The 16,654-nt window shown below is 33.1% G+C and overlaps 1 protein-coding gene across 1 annotated transcript in view; it reads right to left on the bottom strand.

Annotated features, from left to right (window-relative positions):
* The window catches only part of LOC123674278 (putative inorganic phosphate cotransporter), an 83,540-nt gene extending 72,829 nt beyond the window's left edge, over positions 1 to 10,711 (bottom strand). The window contains exon 1 of the mRNA XM_045609270.1: positions 10,409 to 10,711. Within this exon, the coding sequence (XP_045465226.1) occupies positions 10,409 to 10,487 (79 nt within the window). The 5' untranslated portion in view covers positions 10,488 to 10,711. The remainder of the gene's footprint in view (positions 1 to 10,408) is intronic.
* Positions 10,712 to 16,654: the final 5,943 nt, after the last annotated feature.

The raw sequence follows: 16,654 nt of genomic DNA, 5'->3' as shown, positions 1-16,654 counted from the left end.
ATAAAAAAATTTAAGAAATGCACTAACTTGAGTCAGGAGCTTTTGACTCATTCAAGCAAACAAAAGGATCGCAGAACCTTATATGTATATGATATTTTTAGGATAATATTATGTCAATTTTTTCGTTTGATATATTGATGAGAAGTTCACATGATACGACCAGGCACCTGGATGTATGAAAAATGGTTACCGGGTAATTTGAAATGTTGGTAGGTATTTTGTTTTTTTATACCTTTACGCCCTCAATAATAAAAGAAGAAATCTATGGTCCACGCCAAGTTACAAGGTGTTCAAAATAGACATAGCAATAAAATATACAAATGTAATAATATTATCATAACTTTTGAACCAGGAGCATATTTGCACAGTTTTTCCCTACTTTGCAGCTAAAACGGGGTTTCTTTGTGGATTGCTGCGGTTTTTTTTAAATTTTTAGTGGTATTGATAGTCTTCATTAATAAGTTACATGAGTACACAGAAAACTGCTCAGCTCTTTTGCTCATACTATGTTTCAATCTATTATTCGTTAATTATTTCGCTATTTCAATTGGAGAAATAAAAGTAAAACATATATTAACACCATTCTTGAATGGCACAGTATTCAAGAAGTCTCTCTACTCTGAAGCGGGATTCAGCCAGTATCGTCAGCTACTAAGTTGATATGAGTAACTTTCTTCCTTTTTGATCATTTACAATTGTCATCAACTTAAAGATCGAAATATTTATTTATATTATATCAATTTTGCATTGAATTTCGACAATCTTTCACAAAACTTGACTGAAATAGAGTAAATATCGTCTAATACTCGTTGCACAAGACAATTCCAACACTCATGCGTATTCGTGTTGAAATAGAAGCCCATTCTGAAACTTGTTTTAGAATATTCTAATTCAAACTAGGCATAACCGAAAATAATGAGTGAAATTAAATATTTGATTGAGTTAAATGCTATCCACTGATGATATTTTGAATTATGACGAGACCTGGATGAAAACCTTATTTAACCAAGTTTCATAAATTGACTTCTTGCAAGGGACTGAAGAATTCTAGTAGTTAAGGAACAATTTTTTCTAATTCCAAATTCACAAAAAACCAGCCATGAGAATCTCAAAAAAAATTAAGACGTAGTTTGGAGATTTCTGAATAAACAAGGAAAAAACATGAATAGACCTCATGAATTATCAATACTCATTCGTCCTACTTGCCTTCGTCTCCGAGACGCAAGTATGTCATTAAAGTAACGTCTCTACCTCCAAGGCAATCAGAATTCCCGAATTACCATAAACTTATAACATTGGAAATCACAACCATGAAAAAATCCCCATTGGTGAAGGATTACCTCACCTTTAATATGTTGTGTAGATCGATATCTTTACAAAATAATTCCGAGTCTGGCAAGTGAAAAACGTGTCCAGCATTTAGAATATTCTATAGTTCATTTATGTAGTTTATTAGCATTCCACATGAATCATGACTTTGAACTCTTCTGTGACCTACATTGCTGATAGTTTTTCATTACAGGACATAACTATGTTATATCTAGAGATTTAAAATTATATCGCTAAATGTGCTTTCCAATAGCGCCCTTCTAACTACAGTTATAAATGATCTTAAATGTTGATTAGGCTCCGCTACATTCTCAAATTGCTTGGAAATACACAGGGTGTATCTAAAAAGTGTTAATGATTAAACATATTTTTTCTTATATAACATACTGATTTCTATTGAAGTTTTAGATTGCATGGAATAAATGAATTTTCTCTAATTCTGTGGTTATTCCGTTCATTCTTCCACATCTTGTAGAACAAAATCGTGCGAGAATATATCAGAAACGCACAGTTTTCATGGTTATATTTTATTATTATATGTTGGTACTCCGAACTTTCCGCCACGGCTTTATCTGTCAATTCATCAATTTGCCTTAAAGAAATCAATTCTGCCAACCAACATTTTTCAATGCGAAAATCACTAAATGATATTTATGGAAATAATTCATTGATTTCAATAAAAATGCAATGAATTAGAGAAAATAATGTAAAATACTCGTACAGAAGGCTCATTCTACCACTCGTTCATTCCAAAACTCGCCACTTCGTGGGTCGTTTTTGAATTTTGAACTCGTGGAAGAATATCAATGCCTTCTGCACTTGTATTATAAATAGCTATTCATATACTTAAATCTTACCGTTTTTGAGATATTTCGATTCTTCATAAATAGGAGGGTCTTGGAAAAACCTAATAACTCCGAAATGAATGAGTTTATTTGAATGAGATTTTGAAGGTATATTCTAGAAGAACGCACTGACTTTTTGATAATAATTGAGAAATCTACTATTCATTAAGGACTTATTCGAACTTTAATATCGGGCTTATTCCAAATACTTATAGTCAATGATATGAATGAATTTTTTTCATTAATATTTGAATTTGTCAGAGATTTGTGCTTAGGATCGTTATGAGCACCACGTGTCCAATGATTTCAACATTAATTTTGAAAATAGTTATTCGTTTTACTAGGCAGCAAAGAATTAGATTGACTATCGCGTCTGTTAGTTCACAGCCGAGCGTAGAAATGCTAGGAATTCAGCCAAGGAAGTCAATCTACTTTGCTGCCGAGTTGAACATATTTTTTTTCTTCGATTGTTCATAATGATATATGTAAATATTGTATTTGCTAATTATTAAAATTCCCACAATCTTTTTATTTTGCCTGTATAGTGATAAATCAAAAGGAAATTTTATAGAAATCGCAATTGTTGGAATGGTTGGTTGCTATTGAATTGTATATGTCCATAATAATAACAGTTTGACAACTTAAGAAATATCTGACAGTTTTTTGGAAAAATATCGGATAATTTCATATTATGGCCGTTAAAAAATTTCAGTTTGGTATATAGCTATAGTTTCATAAATATGTGTAAGACCATCGACTTCTAAAAGTTTCTCCAAGTACTCAAATAAAATTAGTTTGCACTGAAAAATAATTTAATATTCAGTTTTCTGAAAGCTAACTCATTCCTTTGTAATGAATGAAATTTACTTTTTAGATAGACGTAGAAGAAGTACCTACATCAGGTTTAATGTCAACTACCGGCAGTATACCTTCTAGCTCCCTAAAATGTCATCACCATTAACATTGAAATTAATAAATAATAAGGCTTTTAAAAAATCCAAGTAAAAGTTAAAATCAATCTCATCTGTCAAATTAAATGTGTCTGGGTGTAAAGTATTTTCGCAATTTTCTTCACAATTGATTCATCCTATTGCATAATGCAACATTAGTCACCAAATCATCGGCACTATAATAACAGATTGAACAAATTTAAAATATCTAATCGCAAACTAACACTTATCACTTGACCAAATAATAATTGTAAATAAAGAGCAATACATAATTTTGTATCAAACGACTAAAATCAACTCCATCTCATTTAAGTGAAGATATTATGTCTGAAAAGCCATTCCATTTTACTTCATATTAAATAATACCTAAGAGGACATCAATTTATACTTTATACAGTAGGTTGCAAAGTGCATTAAAAAACCCACTAAAAAATATATACAGGGTGAGTCAAAAATGTGTATCAAGCATTCTGGTGGTGAGAGTAAATTGAAAAATACGTATTGTTTGATGAATGAACTTATGGCCCAAAATGCATATTAATGATGATATATCCTTCCAAAGTTGATAAAATTAAAATAATTTCTTGAACGATCAATTCCACCAGATTGGAATTGAGTACATAAATGTATGTTAAAATACATTAATCTGTTCAATAAATAGTTAAAATATAAGGTGTGTGAATAAGTCTTTCCCGTTTTTTTTCAAATTTTGAGCCTTTATTGTGAAAAAATGGTTACAAATGAATTATTGAAAGTATTGGCCATCGCTAGCTACAACTTTTCCCCATCTTTCTGGCAACATACGAATCCCGTTGCGAAAAAATTCGACCGGTTTGGCCTCTATCCAGTCATCCACCCATTTTTTGGCTTCCTCGAAGGAATGGAAGTGCTGGTCAGCCAGGCCATGCGTCATCGATCTGAAGAGATGGTAATCAGACGGAGCAATGTCGGGACTATACGGCGGGTGGGGTAGGACTTCCCATTTGAGCGTTTCTAAGTATGTTTTCACCGGCTGTGCAACATGTGGGCGAGCATTGTCATGTTGCAAAATAACTTTGTCGTGCCTGTCGGAGTATTGTGGCCGTTTTTCTCGCAGTGCGCGGCTCAAACCCATCAATTGTCGTCGATAGACCTCGCCTGTGATCCTTTCATTCGGTTTCAGAAGCTCATAGTGAACCACACCTAGCTGGTCCCACCATATACAGAGCATGAGCTTGGCGCCATGAATATTTGGCTTGGCCGTCGATGATGATGCATGGCCGGGTAGTCCCCATGATTTTCTTCGCTTCTGATTATCGTAACGGATCCACTTTTCATCGCCAGTCACGATACGATGCAGAAAACCCTTTCTTTTATGTCGCTGAAGCAGCTGTTCGCAAGTGAAAAAACGCCGTTCGACGTCTCTCAGCTTCAGTTCGTACGGCACCCAATTTCCTTGCTTTTGGATCATTCCCATGGCTTTCAAACGCTTGGAAATGGTTGTTCGGTCAACTCTCAATGCTTCAGCAAGTTCTTCTTGCGTTTGACACGAATCTTCATCAAGCAAAGTCGCCAATTCTTGATCTTCAAAGATTTGCGGCCGCCCGGAACGCTCCTTGTCTTCCACGTCGAAATCGCCACTTTTGAAGCGTCGAAACCATCCACGAACACTTGAATCATCGACACAACCTTCTCCATAAGCTTCCTGAAGCAACCGATGCGCCTCGGCAGCAGATTTCTTCAAATTGAACCAATAAAGTGAAACTTCCCGCAAATGACGTCGACTCGGCTCAAATTTCGACATTTTCACGATTTCAAAAATTTATGATGCGAAAAAATTTCAACTAATGTGTTAGTGTGGAATTGTTGACAGATGAATAAGCTTTGATTATGACATATGTAACCATTAAATACTCGCACAGTATTGGTGGCGCCATCTCTTACAAAAAACGGGAAAGACTTATTCACACACCTGATACATTTTACACTACATCACTAATATTGTTATAAAAGGTGTTTTCAGAGGGTGAGTCATGTTTTTTTTGGGAAAACTTCTTTCGTTGTATTGGTTTTGGTAAAAAAATCGAAGCATTCGATGGAGCGAAGAAAATTACATGAAAATGGTTCTCTTCTCCAAATACCAAAAATTGAACTGTTTTCGAGATATTTAAATTTTTGTAGACACACGATGTCAGCAGATTCATTCATTGCGAGATTTATCGATACCGATATTTTAGCAGGCCATGATCAATTCTGTTCTTAATTTTGTCGATCATATATAACCTTCTTGTGCCTTTGATAAACAATAACAAATAACAATAAGTCTGCCCCAACAAGGTTTGGATGGAAATGAATGTTATAAATTGTTTTTAGTAGGAGAAAGTTTTTCAATTTAATAAACTTTGGAAGGAGATATCTCCCTCAATATGCATTTTGGGCCATAAGTTAATTCATCAGATTATACTCATTTTTCAATGTACTATAAGCCTCAGAAAGCTCGGTACACATTTTTGACTCGCCCTGTATATTTATTATTGAAGAATGCATTTTACATGGCATAACCAGATAGTATCTACCAAAACACTTGATAACTTCATCAAAGGACAAGTATGAGGAAATACAAAAGAACGGTTCATTTGTTCTTTGCTTCTACAGTAGAGTTGTTAACCTTTCGTTACCTTGAATTCGGTTATAAATTCTCATTTGCTTAGGTACTATAAATTTAAATTATTCAATTAAACTTCTGGATAATTTCTTATCGATGAATAAATAAGGTAGCTGAACTGAATTCTTATCATATTTGTATGATGAATTCAGAAGCATCAGACCTTTTTTTTACTCATCACATCACCAATAGAATTTAATAAAGAAAAACTCTTCAAGTTTCAAACATGACAGAATATTCAACTGTTATTAATAGTTTTCAAAGTAAATTATCTGGCAAATATTGAAACCAGCATTATTTGTTTCAAATCAAATATTCATAAAATTTCAAGCCTTCGAAATTCAGGTACCTATGGAAGTTCCGGCAGAAATACTAATTTTTTCTAGCCACTCATAGGCAACGAACAATGTTGGGATTTTTGTGCCATTTTAAAAATATTCCATAGTTGTAATTGTGCTAACTTTTAAATGTGTTATAAGTACATAATATAAATATTTCCAATCTGCTGCAATAGTTTATTATCTGCCTCATTCGCTCATAATATAAAAAATTAAAATTTTATATTAAATATTTAATGGCTGATGAACCTGGCAGTCGATACCGAAATATATCTGGAAAAAGTCATGTTTTAAGGTTTGAAAATGGTGTTATTATTCCTAATTCCAAATAAAATTATCAAATTTTATTTCTTCAAGAAAATAAGTTTTGCGCTGAAAAATATTGTGATATCATTGTAAGAATACAGGTATAGTAAGATAGATAGAGTTATTTGGGCTGTTGGGCTCATCAATTTCAAGACAACAATTATACAGATGGAGCTTTCGAGAATTTGTTTCAATTTATTTTCTAGATTTTCAGCCTTCAAAATTTACTATTGGATTTAAGCTCAAGCAAGGATTAATAGGTGTCACTACTGATTTGTTTCTTTATTCACGGATATACAAGGTGTGACTAGACTTATACATATATTTCAACCGAAGACTCCTGAGGTCAAAGGGGACACTTTTTTCCTGTACCATTTTTCCGATTCTCGGCTCGGTTGGAAAGATACAGGCTGTTAAAAATCCATGAAAAATGTTATTTTTAGTTATAACTCGCAAATGGAATAGAGTCGAAGGAAATGATTTTCCGAATACCTATAGTTCATTATTGATGTGATGAATCTCTTTCGAAATCCGGTCAACTCCAGGAAGTCCGCTATACTGAGTGAGAAGAAAAATCAAATCGGGAAAAATTGTAAAGGAAAAAAGAGTTTTTTTTTACCTCAGGAATCTTCAGTTGAAATATGGAGTTACGTAATCGCGTAAGTTTTTTTCTGAATTCAATTTTTTTTTTCAAATTTCAATAAGACGAAACAAAGTATCCTTGAGATGAATTTCGAGATTTTATATATTTCCAAAACAGAAACTATGGAAATGTGAAAGTTTATTATACAGAGTGTTGGTGAATAAGTGCGACAAACTTCATGGTGTGATTCTGCAAGAAAAATAATGATAGTTAACTATATAACTTATTGTAGTCAATGCTTCGTTTTCCGAGATAAGGGGTGTTAAAGTTTCTCACTCTGTGCTCCCAATTTTTTGTAAGCCGTAAGCCACTGATTTATTTCAAATTAAAAATCATTTTTGATGAAAAATCTCTATCTCTAAAATTTCTATCTATCTAATAATAGATGATTTATTGAAGGAATGAAACATACATGTTTTATTTTTTTTCATAAAAACAGCAGTACATACGAAAAAAAGGCATGAGAGATTTTTTGTCACAAATTGAACAAGAAATTCAAAAATTATTTTAGCTTCAAATATCTCTAGCATACCTATTTTTTTCCTTAAAAAAAAGGAATCATTAGCCGTACCTAAGCGTGCCAATTAATGATGTACATTAAATTCCTATTTGCATATCAACAACTACCTACGTCTTGAATCCAACTAAATTTTATTTGAATATTGCAACCGGTTTCAGAGCAATAAATACATAGTCAGATTAAAAAAAAAAAAACTTTTAACACCACGTATCTCGGAATACAAAGTATTTGCGAATAAAATTTATATAGCAAACTGTCATTATTTTTCATGCAGAATCACTCCCTGAAATATGTCGCTCCTCCTGTAGATATTATTGAATAAAAAATGTATTTAATCTAACAATATTTGAATCGGAGTATCTGAATCAATCAAACTACACCATTCTGAAACTATTCAGAGTATTACTGTAATATTCGATAATTTGGCAAGCACGAGGGTTATATGAAGTACTATCATCCCGAATGTTTTCGGTGGTTTAAAACGTCACAAAAATATGCACCTAAAGTACACGTGCAAAACACAGATATTTTCACGCTACATTTGATATTCAATAATCAGTAGTTATATTACGAGTGCTTGCCAAACACTCGAATATTCGATAATTTAGCAAGTACGAGGGGTATATGAAGGACTTCTTCCAGAAAAAAAATTCACTCAATTTTAATTAAATTAAAATCTTTTTGACAATCATCCCGAATGTGTCCGATGCTTCAAAACGTCACAAAAATATTGACCTTAAGCAGACGTGCAAATACCGGGAATTTTTTACACTGCCTTAATATTCAAAAATATTGGTTCGTTGCTGAGGGATTTGTATTATATGCGTTAATATGTTTGGTTGAAATTTTTCGAGCAGAATAGTCAAAAATATTGATTCGTTGCTAAGTAATATGATTGGTTAAAATTTTTAAGGAGAATAGTTATCGATATGTGCTTACACTTACACATTTTCAAAACTTGTTGTTTCAAAAATCTTACATCATTTTCCTAAATTAGTAAATTAATATAATTAATTTTGGTCCCAAGTCTTTCAAAAAGAAATCTTTGTACGAAATTTCCTTTTACAATTTCAAATTATTATTATTATTCTTCGGCAAATAAAAGTTCACGATTAGATATTCAATTAAAATTCTACTCCTGTCAGAGCTTTTCTCAGAAAATATGAGGCTTAAAAATTAACCAGTTGATGAAATATTATATTTTTATTGCTCGAAGATTTCAAAAGTTTATTATTGACGATTCTTAGTACAAGGAATTAATTCTTTATACTATGGTTGAACATACACCAATGAGATCTTCCTTCGCAGTGATATTCACGAATGCCTCCTACTTCACTCAGGTAGTATTTCAAAGGAAATCGCAGGTAGCGAACGCATAGGTAAATCAAAAAGAAACGCTTTTTTCACAGGATATTAAATCACTGAAATACATAATCAGTTATCAGTCGTATTAAGTGTAGGTTCTCTTACTGTATCCTTATTTCACCTAAGGCATTGTCTTATTTAATATTTACCCCACAATGAATATAAATATGACGATAAATCACCAATTGTGTAAGAATTAAGTATTCTTATTCATTCCAATGAAACAAACCAACCATTATTTTTATAATTTTAGTCTAAATCTATCGCTAAATTCTCTTTCATCTCAATAAAAATTGAGAGTTCACTTTAACTAAAAAAGTTCGTGCGGATTTTGGATAAATAATTCAGTTTAATACTGTTCAGTAATATTATGCTTTAGATAATAAGAATCGTACCTACTCATATTCTGCCAATGTAAAGGAATTTTGAATACCTATCAGAACTGGTAGGTAATCTACAGATTCGAAATGAAAAATTGAATATTTCACGCTATGACTTATTAACATCGTATAATAACTACTTATACCACACAAAATAAGCGTTTTATGGATTCTATTATATTCAAAACATAAGTTTCGAAAGGGATAATTCGGAAATAATTCACGTTTTTTGGAAGCATGCATTATAAATAACAAATTTTTGCGACGATTTTATTGTTTTCAAATTTTAGGTACTTCATAGATTCCTGTATTCTATTATACGTCTCTCAATATGAACCTATAATTTCCCTCTTTCCTTTACATATCAGTATCAGTAAAAATTTAGATTCATCATCGATATTTTTTGTCGTATTTTTCGAAAATATAAGAAATTATTTCTTTATATGAATTCTCAAAGATTTTGCAGAAAGATACCGCTGTAAGATATGCTCACCTTGATTATATCTTACAATTTTTTCACAAAAAGTATTTGTGATTTGTAACATTGTAATTTTATCATCATTATATGCCAAAACAGAAATCTATTAAGAATATACTATTTTATACCAAGAATCAAAGATTTTAAAAGATCGAGAATTGGCTTTTTTAGTTGAATAAGATAAAAACTTGTCATTCATTCTCATTGACAATTCGAACATTCAAAGATATAACTTCAACATTTGATACTTAATTTATATTTTTTATGAATTTTGGTAACGATGCCCATAAACATAATTTTGCGTTGGGATAAACTAATACATTTTGTTGAGAGATTGCAGTTTAGTACTGACTAAAACTGTTTATAGATATTAAATTCAAATAGCTCGCGAACAATAAATAATTACACAAGCCGGTTTAATAAGTCTATATTTCAAGATCAGTGATCAAGCTTAATCAACAATGAAATGTAATGAAATACAAGCTAAGGGTTGTCTATCAATTCTTTCTGGGTAACTCATATTGAAAAACAAATTGAACTCCATACTGGAAGTTTCACAATGAAATAAAAATAAACCATAGGAGATATCAATTTCGATAATTTTGCTCACCTTTAGGTGCTGCTTCGTCTATTTTACGTGGGATTTTCTTTCCTATCTCAATCGCAGCTATTCCATTTATGTGTCTCATTTTCACTCGAGTCAAAAACAAACAACCGTCGAATCAAAATTCACAAACTTTCAACAACAATTTCAAAACTAACAAAGAACTACTGTTGTCAAAACTTGAATTTTCGCGCTATGCCATTTTAAAGTGGAGGTCCAGTTGAGTCTACAGTATTATCAACTGTCAGTTCGTGACTGAGGTGAGCTCCAGCTTAATTTTATTCGGTAATGTCTGGTGAAACAAATGTAGTGCGATCAGGTTGCCCACTCCGTTGGAATATATCCGCACATATCTTGTTGATTGTCGGCATTAGGATTAGTTGCAGTCCAGACTGTCGGAGAAAACTTTCACACCTGTACAGGTTCACATTAATTGAACAGCTCCTATTCGGTCTAACTGAGATTTCCTTCAGCTGATAAAAGTAATATTTTCATGTCTTTGAAGAATTCGCCTTGCTCTTATCTCATGTTACTTTTCCTGGATTTGCAGGACTGTATGCAAGGAGATCTAACTTTGAATTAATGCTCAACTAATGAATTAGATACTAAGAGAATTCTTGGAGGAAAAATGTAAATATCTACAACATATATTTCCTAGTTCACTATACAGCGTGCCAAAAAGTAACACAACAAACCCATAATTCTTGAACAAAGAATTATCAGGTTAGATAAATCCTCGCACTTGTCGATTTTCATTTCCAAAAGAAAGTTACACTGTGCATTTTTTGATTTGATATTTCTCATTCCCAATTTATTTTAAAATTTGTATGAATTGTGATATATCAAATGTAAGGCCAATATTTTTGTACAAATGATTATTGGGAAAAATCCTCCTACTCGTCGATTTCTTTTTTAAGTTGGAGGTTCATACCCCTAACCATCATTTTTTCTATTGAAAAAATAATAATAATAATTGTGATATATCCTTTCATGAGAAAAGAAGGTTTGATGACCAATTCAGTTATTTCAACGAAAATAAAATTGGTGGGGGTAGGAGGTTTAGAGTTATGAACCTCCAACTTCAAAAAATGCATTGATTTACTTAATTTGAAAATAGAAATCGACGGGTGGAGGGATTTTTCTCCAAAATTATTTGTACAAGAATTATGGCCTGATTCAGTATTCCCCAATCACAAATTATAATTTTTTTCCTAATGTTTCAATATAAAATGACATAACCAATTTTCCTTCTAGTCACACCACTGCATGGATAATCGAATAGCCTTCAATATATCTGATATATCACAAACCATATAGTGCTATTTGAAAAAAAGTTTTTGGGAGTGGGGGTGAAAAATATTCGGAAAAATGTCATTTTAAGAAATGCATAGCTGCATAGTGACATGCTTTACATTTAAGACACAGGATGTTTAGCTGTGGGAAGCTGGTATCCCCAAATTCGAATTTCGAGTTTGAAATTTCAGAATCGTTGTTTGTCCATCGTAGATCCACTTTTGTCCACCTTTTTTTCATTTGTCCAGGCACCGTTCGAGAGATAGGTATAGGAAAATACATCTTTTTCGTTCATTATCTGAGCAGCACCCCCAAATTGCAAAAAAGTGGTCCACGTAGGTCCACGTTTGTCCACCCAATAATTTAATTTCTCCAACCCTTGAAACCAAAAAATCGACCATTCGAAATTACGCGAAGTGTGAAGTTGGCACCCCCAAATGCGAATTTTGAGCTCAAAATTTAAGGATCGTTTGTCCATCGTAGGTCCACGTTTGTCCACCCAATAATTTCATTTGTCCACCCCCAGAAACCAAAAAAACGACCATTCAAAATTACGCGAAGTGTGAAGTTGGCACCCCCAAATGCGAATTTTGAGCTCAAAATTTAAGGATCGTGTCCATTTTAGGTCCACGTTTGTGCACCCAATAATTTCATTTGTCCACCCCCAGAATTAAAAAAAATCGACCATTCGAAATTAGGCGAAATGTGAAGTTGGCACTCCCAAATGCGAATTTTGAGCTCAAAATTACAGGATCGTTTGACCATCACGTAGGTCCACGTTTGTCCACCCAATAATTTCATTTGTCCACTCTCGGAAACCAAAAAATCGACCATTCGAAATTAGGCGAAGTGTGAAGTTGGCATCCCCAATTGCGAATATTGAGCTCAAAATTTCAGGATCGTTTGTCCATCACGTAGGTCCACGTTTGTCCACCCAATAATTTAATTTGTCCACCCCCAGAAACCAAAAAATCAACCACTTCGCTTAATTTCGAATGGTCGATTTTTTTAATTCTGGGAGTGGACAAATGGAATTATTGGGTGGACAAACGTGGACCTACGATGGATAAACGATGCTGAAATTTTGATGCTGAAATTTTGATCCCAAATTTCGCATTTAGGGGTGCCAGCTTCACACAGCTAGGATGTTTAAGTTCACATGAAAGTAGAAAAATATATTAACAATTTAATAAATTAATGTAATGTATATGTGAAATTATTATGCACTGTAATTGGATTTCTTGAAAAAGACATTATTATTATTTATTAGATTGCCCCTTCGACATGTAGGTCATTAGCGGTGTTGGATCTGTTACATTTATAATATGACATAATATTGATTCATAGTAAATGAAAAGAAAAAGAAATATATAAAATATAAATTTATTTCAATCAAATTTTTACATTAATAGATTTAATAAGACGAACTCCGACCGATATTCATTCTTTCTCGCTTGTTGGGCTCAACCTTTGGTTATGTACCCAGTCACAAATTTGTTGGATTTCTCCTAATTTTCCCACATGTATTGCATATAATTCACACTCGCATTCATCCTTATGTCAACATACAATTTTATATTTTCTCAAAGACTTGAACAACCACTAAACATCCATGCCCTCACCGGGATTCGAACCCAGACCTTCGGTGCCGCAGTCGAGGTTTCTGTCGACCACGCCACCGATGCGGCTCTGACAGATCATAGATCAAAGAGCATAAGTGTGATGAATCGCAAAAAACTAGTGAAAATAGAGATATCTAATAACATATAATTCGACGCTCTACCGTAATATTTATATGATCTGAATGCGGCACCTTTGAACATGTCGACGCTCAACAGATATTTTTATGACTAGATTATGGCACGCTTGAACATAGCCATATTAATATCATTTCTACCCTTGAATTAAAGTTTTGTTGATCTTGAGATTATTTTAGGCTTAGTATTGAAATTCTATGGAAGGCTTGCAATCTTTTAAATGTTTTCAGATTCCTCGTCATCGCTCGTTGCGAGGCGTATATATACATGAAAACCGAGTTATTATTATTTCGCCTGGAGCTCCAATATTTTTTTCTTTTGATATTTGTGGCGCCCCTGTGGGCCTTGCGCCCGTGGCAACCTTTGCCACGCCCTAGATATGGCACTGAAGAGCATATAAACATTATAAACTACGTTTCTTTGTTTCAATGTCAACTACGTGAATTTTGCAACTTTCGTATTTTTCTCTTACATAAGAACCTTCTCCTGATAACAAATACAACAAAAAAAGAATTAGTGAAATCGGTCCAGCCATTCACGCGTGATGCCGTGACCAAGGAAAAAGGGATTCATTTTTATATACAGGGTGTCCCGGTAAGAATGCGACAAACGAATACCATAAAGGTCATCATGGAGGACCCGTATCAAGAGGTTTCAATCGCCCGAGTGCCTTCGTTGGTGATATACAGGGTGATGTTCATCTTATGAGTGAAATTTTACAGTTCAATAACTCTTTAACTAATCGACCGAATAATTTCAAATTTTGAAGTTTTTTCACCTTTTCCTATCGCCTTCCTTCAATATTTCTCAATTCGAGTAAATCAGATCCGGACTAGGAAAATTTCAGACTTTTCCTATTTTCGTGAATATTGGATCACCCTGTACGTGAACATTGAGATTTTTTTGCGTTTTCGGAACCACAAAGAATCAATTCATTATAAAAATTCTAAATCTGCTTGGCACGGTCATACAGGGTGATCAATAAACATTCCCTTATGAGTGAAATTTTTTTAGTTCAATAACTCTTCAACAAATCCACCGAATAATTTCAATTTTTGAAGTTTTGTCGCCCTTTACTATCGCCTTCCTTCAATAGATTTAGAATTTTTATAATGAATTAATTCTTTGTGGTTCCGAAAACAGAAAAAAATCATAATGTTCACGTACAGGGTGATCCAATATTCACGAGAATAGGAAAAGTCTGAAATTTTCCTAGTCCGGATCTGATTTACTCGAATTCAGAAATATTGAAGGAAGGCGATAGAAAAGGATGACCAAACTTCAAAATTTGAAATTATTCGGTCGATTAGTTAAAGAGTTATTCAACAGTGAAATTTCACTCATAAGATGAACATCACCCTGTATATCCCAAACGAAGGCACTCAGGCGAATTGAAACCTCTTGATACGGGTCCTCCATGATGACCTTTATGGTATTCGTTTGTCGGATTCTTCCCGGGACATTCTGTATAGTCTAAGGTGCCACCTTTGCCACGCCCTAGATAACGCCCTCTGAGCTGCACAATTTTTTTATTGAAGTTCAGTTTACATAACAAACACAATCTAATGATCTAAAACACCGAAATAATTAATATATATTTACGTAGAAAGTATTAGAGAAACGAAAAATTATTGTCTTAGCTTAGGTCATGCCCGACCAGAATATTCAAATTTGATTTCAGTAAAAGTGTCTTAGTTTTCGAGATATCGACAGTTCCATGATAATCGTCAAAATATTCACCTTAGTAATTGTTCTGAGTGCCACAGCTACAAATATTGATATTTCGTTATAATTCTTTCGATCGAAAATTACTGGCGGATCAGCAGCTACCCAACATGACCAAAGATTTTCCCAAGATGCGTATGGTATGCTCAAAAAAAATGAATGATTCCAACTTTTTTTTTTATTTAGATAGAATACCCATTGTGTGAGTTAAAATTAATCGAATAAAAGGTATTAAAAGACTTCATCTCACAAAGGTTGATCATTGATCTAACCTTTGTGAGACTTCTAGAGGTCTTTTGATTCCTTTTATTCGATTTTTTTTTCAAATTTTGTCATCCAAAATTGATCGTTTCTGCTATGAAGAAATTATATCTGACTAACTCGGCATGTTATGCCAAAAGTTGGCCTCTAAAGTAAAAATTTTGATAAAATATACTTTTCGGCTTGAAATGAAGAGAAAAACAGATATTGAAATTTTAATGAAAAGGGAGCTCATTCTGGAGAATTTATGTGTTATTATTGTTAAATGTTAGAATTGCTTGCCACTGGCATAGTTAGTTCTCAATCTAAGGACTAGTTTCTATTCAGCAGATATTCTGAAAAATGATTCCACACAGACGTTTTTTTTTCATGGCATATTAAGTGGCAATTTCATTCTGAATATCTTTTGAGAAAAATTTTCAAATCCCACAGTTCTTGGTAGCTCATTTTTTGAAGTAATGACCAAATACGTTTCTGATGTGATTAGGATGTCTAGATAGACACCCATAGTTGCAGGAACATTCATTAAAAATTTTAATCCTCCAAAAGGCTACTCCTAAAGGACCTAATGAAGGATTAACATTTTAACTCTTAATCCTCCAATGGATAAGAATTAAAATTACAATGGTGGCATTAAATATTAATGAACGTTCCAGCAACTGGGTATTAACTGTCTAAAATATTTTAGACATCTTAGATGTGTATTGCAAATGACTTTTCGACAAATATATATATTTCCCAAGATATATGTGAAACACCATCTTTTTGTTTTTGCTTGTGAAACGAAGGTCGCTATGGGAACTTTCTCACTAAAAATGTAAGAAGTGATATAGTCAACAGAAATTTTTTCCGAGAATTGGATGGCTGTTGGAGGAGGTTGTAACTCAACTACTGATTTGATAGTGATCCTGTCACCTACAAATTGTGTGAGATCGTTCTTGATGGAGGATAATAAAAAATTTCATCATCAGAGAAATTTTTCTGTGCAATCCTTTATCATTCTCCATCAAGAAAGACCTCACAAAATTTGTTGGTTGCAGGATACCAAACAAAAACTTGCTAAAGTATTTTGGATTCAAAGTAATCTTTCAGTTGGAGACGTTGATAACCATCCCGAGCAAAGCAACTCTTCTACTATGTATTGACCACCTTTGAACGCACTGCATAAGTATTTTTGATGAAGACATGACAAATTTCACAAAAGCAATTCCTACAA

This window comes from Harmonia axyridis, chromosome 2, assembly GCF_914767665.1.
Source record: "Harmonia axyridis chromosome 2, icHarAxyr1.1, whole genome shotgun sequence".
NCBI lineage: Eukaryota > Metazoa > Arthropoda > Insecta > Coleoptera > Coccinellidae > Harmonia > Harmonia axyridis.
The sequence above is the reverse complement of the archived record's forward strand: the minus strand, read 5'-3'. Positions and strand labels throughout refer to the sequence as shown.